At 32.6% G+C, this 14,294-nt stretch overlaps 1 protein-coding gene across 6 annotated transcripts in view; it reads left to right on the top strand.

The window, feature by feature from the left end:
* The window catches only part of LOC107136895 (sodium channel protein type 1 subunit alpha), a 939,664-nt gene that overhangs the window by 900,561 nt on the left and 24,809 nt on the right, over positions 1-14,294 (top strand). For all 6 annotated transcript variants that reach the window (XM_048812402.1, XM_048812401.1, XM_048812399.1 and 3 more), the window contains 3 exons: positions 5,562-5,735; positions 6,869-7,225; positions 8,985-9,455. In XM_048812402.1, coding sequence (XP_048668359.1) covers positions 5,562-5,735; positions 6,869-7,225; positions 8,985-9,455 — 1,002 coding nt within the window. The remainder of the gene's footprint in view (positions 1-5,561; positions 5,736-6,868; positions 7,226-8,984; positions 9,456-14,294) is intronic.

Raw genomic sequence — 14,294 nt, 5'->3', positions numbered from 1 at the left:
TCTCTGTGTTAGACAGTTTTGCTTAGTTTTAACCTTCAAAATACCAAATATCTTTTCCTCATAAAAATTACCCTTATGTATAATTGAACACTCGATTTTAGTACTTAAGACTATCTTAAGAAAAGATCATAGACAAATATCAGTGATTATGTTTATTTTATTTTAATGTATCTTTAGTGCCTAATCCCTGGAAATGTTTCAGATAAAAATATATGGGATAAGCAATTCCTTTTGTAGTTTCTGGCAAGTAGTATATACCTGGAGTACATTGTTTCCTTAAGGGTGATAGAGTCATCAATGAAGATGGATGCTGTTTGGTTTATTAAGCCCTAAAGGTGATAGCATCATTCTTTCTGATCCTAGGGATCTGATCCGAGCTTTGAGGTTCAGGAACTTCCAATTGTGACTATCTAGTGTGCTTTTAGAAGCATTCTCTCATGCCTGAAGGCAGATAACTTATTATTCATATCAATTTCACATTAGAAATCTCCATCTTCTTTTTAACAGAAAGTTACTAATAAGGATAACACCTCCCAAACAGCATGTTCCTAAGGCTTTTAATACCTGTGGGCTTTTTGAAAGTTATTACTTGAGCCTAAGGTCTCTAATCAGTGAAAAAAAAAAAAAAAGCTATTTCATTCATTTTAAGTAAAATGTCTAATCCATGAAAGTGTTAGTTTCTTTCCTCTGATTCCTCCTCTCTCCTACCCTCTCATTCCTGCTGGTTTCAACAGGATGTCATGAGTTAGGATGGACATAGATAATTTATGGACAAAGATCGTCCTCTTTACTAATTCAACCCCGGTTGGAGGGGTGAGGGAGACTGACTCACAGAATGAAAAGAAAAGGTGAATCACTAAGCTTTGTAAAGGGGCTTTTGCAGTTGGGTTTCAGGAACAGTTCTTGGATGTAGCCCAAACACTGTGTCTTTTGTATTCAGGGCAGAAAACATTCAGCCACAGCTCACAGGTTTTACATCTTCTATCCTCTGCACTAGAAAAAGATTAGATCTCTTTTTGAGTTGCAATTCAATGACCTTCATGATAGAGGTGTGTTAGGCATAGGTTGGTAGCTGCCCACCTCCTGTTCGTCAGCCTTGGCAGCATATGAAAACATGGCAGCCCTGAGGCATCAAGCAAGTGGAGGAAGAATTCCCAACAGATGGGGTGAAAGGAATTCTGAGCAGACAATTGCAGTATTCCTTAATAAGTCACTTCAACTTTTCTTCACTATTAGATTCAGGAGAATACCCACCATGTTCTCCATCTTTAGCACCTGTAATGCTGAGGTTTTTTTTCCTGATGCATTCCTTGATCTTTTCAGTACCTCCATCCCTGCCTAATTTATCTTTTGTTTGTTTTTGAACTTTTCTTCTGATTCCTATTAAGGTATGCTTTTCACTCATCAATGCTAGGAATTACCTACTCTAGTGGTATAACTTTTGTTCAAGTCCTATATTTACAACTGTTATAGATCATAGTTCAAGGATTACTTTAGATGAAGTCAGGGCCAGCTGGAAGGTCATCTTTCCCACAGCTTATTAGAAGTACTGTCAACATCATTTCAATTTTATATTACCTAAACTAGTGACCTTCTGGCTCCAAAGGTAGGAATATTATATTACGGCTTACTTTTCCTTTATTTCTTGTATAAACTTGATATGAAGACCCATTATTTTTTCTTTCAAGGTATGTCTTTTTATTGTAAAACCACTTGTAAAATAATATTTCTAGTACTAATCTCCATTGTTTCCTGAACAGTCAAAACAGCCCCTTCAGAAGAACCTTGTACCCATCTCTGAGAGCTGTATCACATATATACTACACAAATATAAATACCACACACATATTTATATATGTACATGTAACAAAATATTTATCTGTTATTGTTCTCTACATTCATATTTGCAATGTTCTCACTCATCTCAATTCTTTGTATTCTTTAAGGTCCAACTTCAGTGACATCTCCTCTAACATGACACTCAGTCCATATAAACATTCTTAACTCCTAATACTCTTGTGAATAAAGCAAGGTTGTATATTATACCTTGAGTTTGGATTTTCAGTCTCTTATAAATTACTCAATGGCAGAGGTCATGACACATTTTTCTTTTGTGTCTCCAACTATGCTCACATAGTGGTCACTTGATAAAGAATCCACTGGTTGATTCTATCCCCAAAGAGCTGCTTGGAGTTGCATATTTTTGTCAAAGAACACAAGCTCCTAAGTCAGGCAAAATTGGTTTTGACCATAGTAGCCCATGTTTACTAATAATATGGGCTCTGGAAAAGTATAACAAACAATCTGAGTCTTGGTTTTCTATTATTGAAATGGATGTAATAATACCAATCTCTGAGAGCCTTTGTGAAGGTCGAATGAGGTAATGTGAAAACACCTATCTCTGTGCCTGGCATGTAGCATGTGCTCATTAAACAGCTTCCTTCCTCCTTCCTTTTATATATGCTATTAACCTCTTGAACCTTTCTTTGAAACACTGATGGAAAATATTTCTGTTCTAGCTCTTGTGTTTTTCCCAGGATATTGGACAGTTAGGGAAATTGAATAGGTGAAGAATATTTTGGAAATTTGTCAGAATAGTGCAGGAAATTGAGGTTTTATGGACTTCCAATTGAGTATGGAAGCACAAGATAAATAGATTTTGGATTTTAGGGTAAACAAATGGAAAAACACTGATCTAAAGCACAAAATCTGAGTCCTAGTCCAAGAGTCAATGCTAGGTGTCTGTGTGGTTCTGAAAAAGGTTTCTTATATCCTTGGGTCTGTTTTCTCAATACACATAATCAATGACTGTGTTGGATTAGCGAACTTCATTTCCTCCTATATCTACAATTCCATGACTTTATGGTGGTGACCTAAGTAATGAGGTAGTGGAGTAGAACAGGGAACTGATGACTAGTAGATTGCTGGTAATAAAACCATCAGTAATTGAGGTTAGTGTTGGGGAAACAGGCTCATGAAGATGGAAAGCATAGATGTCAGGGAATAGACTTGAGTGATCTAACTATGAGAATAAGAAAATTTATGATCTCTCTATCTCTGTGGACTGAAACTTCATTATAATTAATAATAACATATCAATAAGTCATAGCTTAATTTTCAAAACAGTTTGACTATAATTTTTATGTATCTTATTTAATACAACAACCTTTATAATATTTATACATATGAAAAATAATATATATTTTATATAGAGAGGAAAAGAGTTGGAAAGTATTTCATGTGTACTTAGCTGTCTTCAAACTGTATTATACCATTTAGGTGGTTGTATGGCATATTTTGTGTGGAGTTTCTAGTTTGCCCATTAAAATATTTGAATGTCTATGGAATAGCTTATTGCTGCTCCAATAAGTTCATACTGACTTATAGATGAAGATTTAAAGGTTTTGGTTGAAGCAATAACAAAAGAACACAAAAGAGTTGTGAATCCTTTAATCTTGAATTAAAGTGCTCCTTTTTGTATCCTGTTCTTGCAGTACATAAAAATTCAATCAGTTCTTTGCTGATTAGTTTAATCAAATTTGAGAATCTGGAAGACATCAAATCTCCACTGAGTTTCTATAAGAAAACTATGTGTTTTTATAGGAATTCATTTTTGTTGTTGTTGTTGTTTAGGAAGCTATTTTAAAACTCATCCTCCCTCAGCTTCTCTAAAAGCTAGAAAGAGTCCACCAGTCATAGTAGGTTAGATAACCTCTTCATCATATAAACTTTCCCAGCCAATCTGACAATGATAAATCTAGACTAAAATGTATCAAAAACAATGATTTGGAAGCCTAAATTAAAAGCATTCAAAATGATATAGCTTTTATTTTGAATTGCAAATTGTAACTGCAATATTTTTAAAGAGAAGTTGCACGGTAGTATTATGTTTTGGATGAAAGAGAATGAATTTAGGTTTTTAAAGAGAATTAATTTAGGTTTTTAAATGCAGGAGACTTAGTCATTTCAGAAGACCTAAAAAGATAACCTCATGATTTTCTAAGAAGAGATATTTGAAGATCATTTAGACAGAGAATATCTAGCTCACTTTAATGCATTCCTATTGCCAGGGTGCCTTGTTCAAATAATAGCTGTTATGAAAATCTTATATAAGAAATCAAATTTGTGTAAGTTAGAACTTAAATTCACTAGGGAAACTCACAATCTGAAAAAAAAATCCCATTGTGAGCTGTTCTTATTCATAAAATGAAAAAATATATATATTCTTCAAAGTTAATTCCATTATGTTCCTAGATTTTCATGTCTTAAAATGCATCTTATTTCTAGTTATATGAATGCATGACTAACAGCAGTGAAGCTGTTTTCTGCATAGCCATTTTCCTTAGATCTTGCTGGAATTAGGAAAATGAGATGTTAGCTACATTTATACTTTTATAAGAGTGGTCAAGATTTCTTTTTAAATTAATGTGATGTTTTAGAGCACCAACTAATTTTAATAATATTGTTATTTTAACATAATTCCTTCAAATTCAAAGTCTGATTTACTTTCTTAAATTGAAAGCTGAACTTTGTGATCATAAAATGCAGTCTTTACTTAAAAGAGAATTAAGAAAATTGCTTTAAAAGACTTTCTGCAAGAGGAATTCCATAACTCTTCATGTCCTTGTATATCATCACCTGTGGGTTTTTGTTTTTGTCATTTTTTCAAAAACAGGGATTGAACTCAGGGGCACTCAACAACTGAGCCACACCTCCAGCCCTATTTTTTGTGTTTTATTTGGAGACAGGGTCTCACTGAGTTGCTTAGCACCTTGCCCTTGATGAGCCTGGCTTTGAAGTCATCTTCCTGCCCCAGCTTCCTGAGCTGCTGGGATTATAGGCATAAGCAAGGGCACCTGGCTTCACCTGTGGTTTTAAGTTAAAAAACAATGTTGACTGTCTTTCATTGTTTTTCTTTTTGTTATCAAATACACATTTTTATCTAGCCACTCAAATAATTTATTGATCATAATTATGGGTATATGCATACTTAGTTTGTACTCTTGATGATTTCAAGTAAATCTCTAGCTCTGTGCTCTATTAATTCATTAACCTTAATTCTGAGGCATGCACCCAAAGATTATTATTTTAAAATAATCTTCTTTTAGGAATGTTTATAAAATTATAGAACTAAAACACTGTCTGTTTTAAAAACACAAAATCCAGAACAAAATACATATTTTAACCAAATTTTAACTAATTTTTATTAACTTTCATTAACTTTTAGATTTGTTCCTGATACAAAATTATTCCCCCAAATAAATCTGCATGTAGAAACATAGTGTGCCAAAGGGCAATAATTCAGTAGCTATTTTTCAGGTATCAAATTTAAAATGTGAATGGTGAAATGTTTTAACATCTATATTTTCCCTGGAAATCCAGCCGATTTGTTAACTGAGCCAAACCCACCTAACAAATTACTACCTTGCTGGGGAATGTTAAACTTGAATTGGTGCTAAATTTAAAGTTTAAATAGTTTTACTCATTAACATTCTTCTTTATAAAATCCTAAAGTACCATTTTTCAGTGTCATTGAAGTGCTGCTCTCTATTGTACTTTAGGTCTTCACTGGGATCTTCACAGCAGAAATGGTTCTCAAGATCATTGCCATGGATCCCTACTATTATTTCCAAGAAGGCTGGAATATCTTTGATGGAATTATCGTCAGCCTGAGTTTAATGGAGCTGGGTCTGGCAAATGTGGAGGGACTGTCTGTACTGCGATCCTTCAGACTGGTACCTGCATACCCTACATTTACATCAAATCTCTCATTTGAATAACATATTATGAGATGTATATTTACAACTTACTTCAGCTTTTGTAATGATGTTATAATTTACATCAATATGTGATATCCTAAGAAAATGCATAAGCATTCTCTTTAAAGCCAAGAATATTTTCAAAGAAAAATAAAAGTGGTTGAAACACTTTATAAGGATGATATATAAAGAACACTTTAGGGCTGGGGATGTGGCTCAAGCGGTAGCGCGCTTGCCTGGCATGCGTGCGGCCTGGGTTCGATCCTCAGCACCACATACAAACAAAGATGTTGTGTCCGCCGAGAACTAAAAAAATAAATAAATAAATACTAAAGTTTCTCTCTCTCTCTCTCTCTCTCTCGATTCTCTCTCTCTTTAAAAAAAAACACTTTAAAAAAACATGTGTTTTTTAAAATTATGTCATAAATTTCTGGGTGTTTTTTTTGTATTATAATATGTAAAGAAATGCAAATAAAAATAATGGGCCTGAATTAATCTTAAATTTTTATCAACTCTATGATATTAGTAGGTACTACTTTTGAGCAAGATTCAGAAAAGTATCTGATGACTTTAGCATTTTAAATAGTATAGAAACTTTTCTGAATTATAGGAAAACATTTATATTAAAAATATGTAGGCTTTTATTGGAAATTAAGTATATGTGTATATTTTTCCAAATTGAAAGAAAGACTATCTTTTCAACAAAGTAATTTATTTCACTTTCATTTTATAAAGGTCTATGAAGAATACATAATTAATAGCTTTGATGTTTCTTTTCAGTTTCTAAAATAGAGTCTGAGGAGACATTAGCTGATAAATTTTAAAATGTTTCCAATCAAAGCAGCAATTTGTGTTCATGGTTGTATCTTTTGATAAATCAGAAATGAGTCTTAAATTTTTTTGCTTTTAAATAATATGATCTAATTTATGATTCTAGTATTATTGACACTATTTTTTTTTCTGGATTTGAAGTTGAATTAATTTAGTATGAAGAAACATAAGTTTATTCAACAGACATGGGTTTACAATGTCATATACTTGTAAAATGATGGTAACTTCCAAAATTATATCATGGTTAACACTCAGAATATCTTTCCATTTGATTACAGCTTCGAGTTTTCAAGTTGGCAAAATCCTGGCCCACACTGAATATGCTAATAAAGATCATTGGCAATTCCGTGGGGGCGCTGGGAAACCTCACCTTGGTGTTGGCCATCATTGTCTTCATTTTTGCCGTGGTTGGCATGCAGCTCTTTGGAAAGAGTTACAAAGAATGTGTCTGCAAGATCAATGAAGACTGCACGCTCCCACGCTGGCACATGAATGACTTCTTCCACTCCTTTCTGATTGTATTCCGAGTGCTGTGTGGAGAGTGGATAGAGACCATGTGGGACTGTATGGAGGTTGCTGGTCAAACCATGTGCCTTATTGTTTTCATGTTGGTCATGGTCATTGGGAACCTTGTGGTATGTATGTGTTATACATGCTCATCATAAAAAAACAATATTAGTAGATAAAGAAGGCCAGAGTGGCAAACGTGTGATTTTATAGTAAATGACTTAGTCTCAAATCCCCCTACTGGCCCTCTGAGAATGGAAAGTTACTTAGCTCTGAGACTGAGGCTTCCTATCTATGACCCTGGAATAACAAAACTGAAATCACATGGTTGATGTGAGAATAAAGTGAGGTCTATCTAATGAAAGCTCAGAAGTCATAAATACCAATTTGCTTTTACCTGATTCTTCAAAAATGCATTTTTATTATTAAGACTAATATTATCCTAATGTTAGTTTCATAAGACAATCTCCACTGAACCTAAAATAGTTATGCATTCTATATTGAAGTTCCTTTTTACATGTCTATAGTTCATATTGTTTGCTAACTCGGGGGCATGGGTTCATACTAGCAAATTTTGAAGATAAATTCAATGAAATAGAGCATTATATTTTAGCTTTGGAGTATAGTTATCCAAATAATTTACCAGAGTACTAAATATGTTATTCCCTAAATTTGCTTTAATAAAGAAAAATAAATGATTGCAGTTTGATTCATTCATATGCATGGACATTGATCAGATTTAAAAGACTGACTTTTAGCTATTACTTAAAAGCATTAATGTGAAAGTAAAATTTGTATATATGTGTTAGTGCTTGAATTTCTTAGTCTTGTGTAGACAAAGTTTTTCTTTGCACAGTCCCACTAATCCTTCCCTTTAAGGATACATTTTAAACAAAAAAATTACTCAAAACACTACTAGTGAGATACCTGTGAACATGGAAATTTTGCCCCCAGAATAGTAAATTAGAAAGCTTTAGATTCTTAACAATATCCGATACAGATAAAAGGAAATGAGATAGGATTCTAGCTTTGCATTTGTCTATGATGTAACATATGCTGGAACTCAATAATTACATTTCAAGCTAAAAATATTCCTATAAATAAATTTCCTTTTACACCAGAAATTGGGAATTACTCCTGTACTGCTATAGTTGTTTGGTTAATTGGGTAATTTTTCTATGTATCCTGATGACACTCTGAGAATTAACATTTCCTCATATTTTCTCAACAAAAATGAGGGAAGAAAAAGTAATTTACATTATATGGGTCTAGCCTAAACCTTTGAATAATTTTAGATTTTTCTCCATCTGTTGAGATATTTGAACACATAAATTTCAAAGTATATTTGATGGGAAATGTGTTGAGCCTTGTATAATTTGCATTTAGAAATTTCTACTGTTGTAAAAGTAATTTGTAAGGAATTTGTATTTCAAGTATATTGTTTATGTAAAGATCAGAAGGCTATTAAAGAAATAACTTTATTATTTATACACATGAAGCTAAACATTGACTAGACAAACTGGTAAGATACAGTAAAATGATTAAAATTGAAGTATGTTTTTTTTCTTCTTGGCAAATCCTTAGACATGAGGTTTTGACTTCTCACTGAAAAGTCTGAGTCAATACAATTTAAACCTTAGATCTCCTTTCTTAGTGTTCTCTGTGAGAAGGAAGAGGTGCCTGTTTTTCAGTTTTGCCTTTACAGCAGGTAGACGATATCTGGTCCTTTAAATAGTGTGTGATTTCCACATGGTGTCTGAAATATAATAAGCATTCAAGAAGCATTTGTTAAAATAATTTTAGCTAAGATCTAAGTTCCCTGTTTAGCCTGTTATTTTTACACATACTTCAATACTAATAGAACTTTTTGCCTTCTTTTTCTTTTAGGTTCTGAACCTCTTTCTGGCCTTATTGTTGAGTTCTTTCAGCTCAGACAACCTTGCTGCTACTGATGATGATAATGAAATGAACAATCTCCAAATTGCAGTAGGAAGAATGCAAAAGGGAATCGATTATGTGAAAAATAAGATACGGGAATGTTTCCGAAAAGCTTTCTTTAGAAAGCCAAAAGTCATAGAAATCCATGAAGGCAACAAAATAGACAGCTGCATGTCCAATAACACTGGAATTGAAATAAGCAAAGAGCTTAATTATCTTAAAGATGGAAATGGAACCACCAGTGGTGTAGGTACTGGAAGCAGTGTTGAAAAATACGTAATTGATGAAAATGATTATATGTCGTTCATAAACAACCCCAGCCTCACTGTAACAGTGCCAATTGCTGTTGGAGAGTCCGACTTTGAAAACTTAAATACTGAAGAGTTCAGCAGCGAGTCAGAACTAGAAGAAAGCAAAGAGGTAAGTTTTGGTTGTATTTCCTGTAAGAGCCACACAGTATGGTTATTCAGTATTTTTACTGTGTTTAGGTGCATTATTAAAAATTAATATGGAGATTGGGATGTAGTTCAGTGGGAGAGTGCATGCTTAGTATGAGTGAGATTCTGAGTTTGATCCTATCACTGAAAAGAAAAGTAATATAGAAGTCATATGGTAATTAAAATTATGAGAAATTGGGAAGTCTATAGAGATTTCAGCATTCCACAGCAAATCGCCATTCTGAATAATCAGTATGGTCATTTTCTCGTTAGTTGGAAAATTTGGTTGAAAATGGAGCCTTACAAAAAAAGAGTTTTATTTAATAAAGTCTACTCTATACTACATTATGCTCTTGTGAAAAATCAGTGAACTGTGGTTTTTATAATTATGCAGGTGTTATCTCCTTATTTTCTATATTAGGTTTTGCTATGATTCTTAATACAAAAGTATTGTGTATTTCTGTTCACCTCTTTACTCACTTTGATAGAGTGCTTTATTTATGAAAGTATTATATTCATGGAAATATTATATTTATTAGGAAAGTTCAAATAGTACTGATTTCATTTGTCTTGTCAAAGATAAGCACATTTGCATGATAAAGTCTTCCAGATTAACTTGAAAATACTAAGTTAGTGAACTACTTAGAAAAGTGCAATTTGAGGATTACAGTTAAACTGTAGATAGAAAATCTGCTGTTACTGTCATTAATAGTTGGAAAGGATGGAAGGAAGGAGAAAAAGGAAGGGGAAATGCACATATCTCATGGTTAGAATTCATAGGGTCTTAGGATAGTAGTTTAATGGCATCAATTCTTCAATTCTGTGCTGTGAAGAACAGGATTAAACTTTTACTGTTATTTATTTATGATCTTCTTATATACACTTGGCAGCGAATCTAGCACAGATGGAGTTATAAAAGACATGTTTTAGCCTGAGGGTATAATGCTGACACCATGGGAATCAGACCAATGATGTCTGATTTTTGTGAGCATATTTTGGAACTTTCTTTTTAAAAATAAGTATGCCAACATATTTGATTTGAATTCCTTCAAATAAGTAACTGACAGTGTTACAACTCATAACTTCCTGATTTTTTCCAAGCATTTCAGAGCTGCTAAAATATAATAGTAAATTTTAAAATATTTTGAAAAAAGTAGAAGTATTTACAAAATGAGGTAGCAATATTCTTTCTCTGAATTCCACCTAAAGTCTGCTTGATGAGTTCACTTCTAATTTATATTGCTCCTTCTGGTAAACTAAGAATTTAATTCTAATTTCATTTTTCATCATCTGATATAGATTTTTTTAAGAAGAAACACCAATTAATTAACAAGCATTTATTGACCACTTTTTGTGAATTTGCACTCTATTGGATAATACGGGTAAGGAAGAGTTAAAGAAGAGCTTTATAATTCTCCTTCAGGGAGATCTTAACATCTTTGAGTGAGCTAACACTTTTCACAAAATTATTAAAGACCTGTTTAAAAGTTTAATGTTGTAGGACTGCATATAAAGTTGTAAGTGTTGAGGACAGCAAGAGTAGTTGTCAAATGTAAGAGATAAAATTGAAATAGGCCTGAAAGTTTGGGTCAAATACAGACAAACAGAAAATAAAAGGCAGAAACTTTCAAAAGGAAAGCCAAAGTTGAGAGTGAGCTCTTGGTATTAAAATAAGAATGTAAAACAATCATCATTAATAAAGTATTGGTGAAGATTGGAAAGTTTTGAAGTAAGTCAGAGTTTGGAATTGCCTGCTTAATCAATAAGGATTTGTTCTGAAAGAGAGGAAGAAAAAAGGAAAATGATTGGAAACATTTATTTGGTATCAAAAGTAAACAATTCAGAGAGGTAAGAGAGATTATCTTGGAGAGTGTGGTAGTGATCATTTCATAGCAATGAGATGATGACATTTGGGGCTAGGATCATGAGTAACTATAACTGGTAATTTCACAAACCTAAAGAATCCAGGAAATCAGAAAAATGTCAATGCTACTGTATAGAATGGCCTTTTTAAAAGGTTACACGTTTTATGTGGGAGAGAGATCAGCCCTCCATAACTGTGGATTCCACATCCAGAAATTCAACCAAACTCAGATCAAAAATAAAATTTTTAAATTTGAATATGAACAGACATTTTTATCTTGCCATTATTCCCTTAAAATGTAGCATAACGTCTCTTTATTTAGCATTTACATGATATTAGGTACTAAAGATGACTTAAAATATAAAGTGGATGTGCATGGATCATATGCTAATACTAAGCATATTTGTATCATGCATACCCACAGATTTTGGTTTTTGCAGGGGGTCCTGAAACTGAGCCTCAGGGATACCATGAGATAATTATGCTGAATTAGAGGTGATGGTATTGGGAATTAGAGTCTGGATAAGAAGTCAGGGTTAAAAATAGATTTGATATTGCAATTTTATAATAATTTGGTTCCCTGAAAACAGAAGTGCTTACCAAAGAATTCATTGTAAAGCAAAATTGAGAGAAGACTAGGGACAAAATAGCATGAGTAGCTTAGGGTCAAGAAAAGCCAAAGAGTTAAAGAAACTTGTTAAGTTAAGGTTTTATGACATCACATTTATAAATTAAGATATTTAATTTCCTTCTACCAAATAGCTGGATTTCAAAATACTTCAAAACCTTCTTAAGTCTACAGATATTTCTTCTCAGTGCCTCAAACTACAAATTTGGAATACTGAGATAGTCTTTTCCTCATCATCAGTCCTTCAAAACATTTACTACCTGAACAAAAAAATTTTTATTGGGTGAATTTTAAAACCATTCTATTCTCTTTTAAGCTAATTTTGAATACATGGAATCCAATTACAGAACAAAATGAAATTGTTTACATTATAAAAATATATTAGTGGAAAATCATCAAAAGTACATATGAAATTATATGTTTTTATAAATAAAGAATAAATTTTCAAATGATCTTGCACAGTAATACTAAATTCAACAATAAATTATATATGGGTAATGTGCTCAAATTAGTACCCAAAACACTCTAAACAAGTAATAGGGCAATTCTCATGTGTGCTCACATACAAGATAAAAAGCAGTTTTGAAAAATAAAAGTGAAAGATCCACATGTTCTACTATTATAGAGTGTTCCAACTAAAAACAATTTTGATCCAAAATTCCAAAAACTGATGACTGGTCACGTTTCAGTTTTGCATTCACTTCCATTGTTAGGCTTTTAAAAAAGGTATCACACACACATAAGTAGTGGACTTTTGGTTCATGTTTCTGAGATTTTTTGGTCAAACTAGCAAAAAAATATTGAACTCTGCTTTGGAGAACACAGAACATTCCTTTTCTTTGCTGACAAACTGAGCAACCACATAGGCTCAACCTAACCAAAGTATAGGTTATATATTTCTCACTAAAAAAGGGAAAAAAGAAAAAAGAATACAACCACGAGAATGGGATTCTAATTATACTCCATGTATGTATAATATGTTAAAATACATTCCACTGCATGTATATCTAAAAAGAACAAATAAAAAATAAATATGTTACAAAAAAATACACACATTTTCTGTTTTAAGAGGAAGCAGTAAATTAACTAATTAACTTAGGTGGTATGTGAAAACTCCATCTCCTCTCTTCTTTCCCTCATTTTGAAATAAAGTCTGCCTGGCATGGATAGCATGGGATAAATGATCCCTAGGAGTGTTTTAGAGATGAAAATATGAACTGCTCTTATTTCATAAATTACGTAATATGTATTATAAAAAGTGTGCATATTATATTTGTGTATATATATACCACTAACATAAACAGGCAGGTATGAAAATAATGGAAATAAATATAAACCACTGCATGAAAAAATATTGTAAGACAACCGAAGGCATAGATTTCAAAATAGTATTTTTTTTTCTTCTCAGAAAACTTATAATTATACAAATCTTGTGACAAACTCTATTGTAGAAGTTTTTTTTTTAGCATTCTAAATTTCACAAAATCATGATTTCTTAGCATTTTTATGTAACTATATATCTTTAAAACATACTTCTTAAGAGGTCATTGATTTGTCGTCCTAAGTGAAGGATATAGAATAAATGCTTTTAACAATCGTATTTGAAGTTGAATTCCAAATTCAGTCTGGCAATGTCATCCTGTGACCTTTACTGCTTACCATTCTTACTTCTCACAGGGGTAAAATCAAGCTGGAGCCATCAAGAATGCAGCTCTGGTGTTTTTTAACCAGCCAGAGGCTCGTGCCACCACTTTTACCCAGGTTACCCAAGCAAGTTGCACATGTACAATCACTTTCTAAATGATTTTGACTGGCCTGCATGCTTCTCGGCTCTGTTCCTTCCCCTGCCGTGGCAAGGAAGCGCTAGACTCGCCCAGCTGCTCTCTGCTGAAGCGTGTGACATCACAGCATGGTCAGGAAAGATGGGAAGTCCCAACATCACATTTAGTTCTGCTAATGAGTTTCCCAGTTTACTCTTTTAGACTTTTAAAAGCAATAATTGCATGCTCATAGGATTTATAATATCTATTTTAAAACATGATAGGAATGTTAAAGATTCAATATAATCAAAGACTTAAGAGAGCATGCATTTTTTTTATTTCTCTGCTTTTATTTCATCAAATTAAGACCACAACCTTTTTGTTGTTGATGATTCAGCCCTTATAAGTAAATGTTATTACTAAAATGAGTCACAGTTTTTTGTCCTGATAGTACTGCCATTTTCATATCATTATACTCAGATTCATGTATATAATCTTTAATTCATATATTCCAGATGGAAATGCTTGCTTTCATGTATTTGGGAAAGGCTCTAAAAAAAAAAAAAAAAG

The sequence above is a fragment of the Marmota marmota genome, unplaced genomic scaffold, assembly GCF_001458135.2.
Source record: "Marmota marmota marmota unplaced genomic scaffold, marMar, whole genome shotgun sequence".
NCBI classification, from domain to species: Eukaryota; Metazoa; Chordata; class Mammalia; order Rodentia; family Sciuridae; genus Marmota; species Marmota marmota.
Note: the sequence above shows the minus strand (reverse complement) of the source record. Positions and strands in the feature narration are given on the sequence as shown.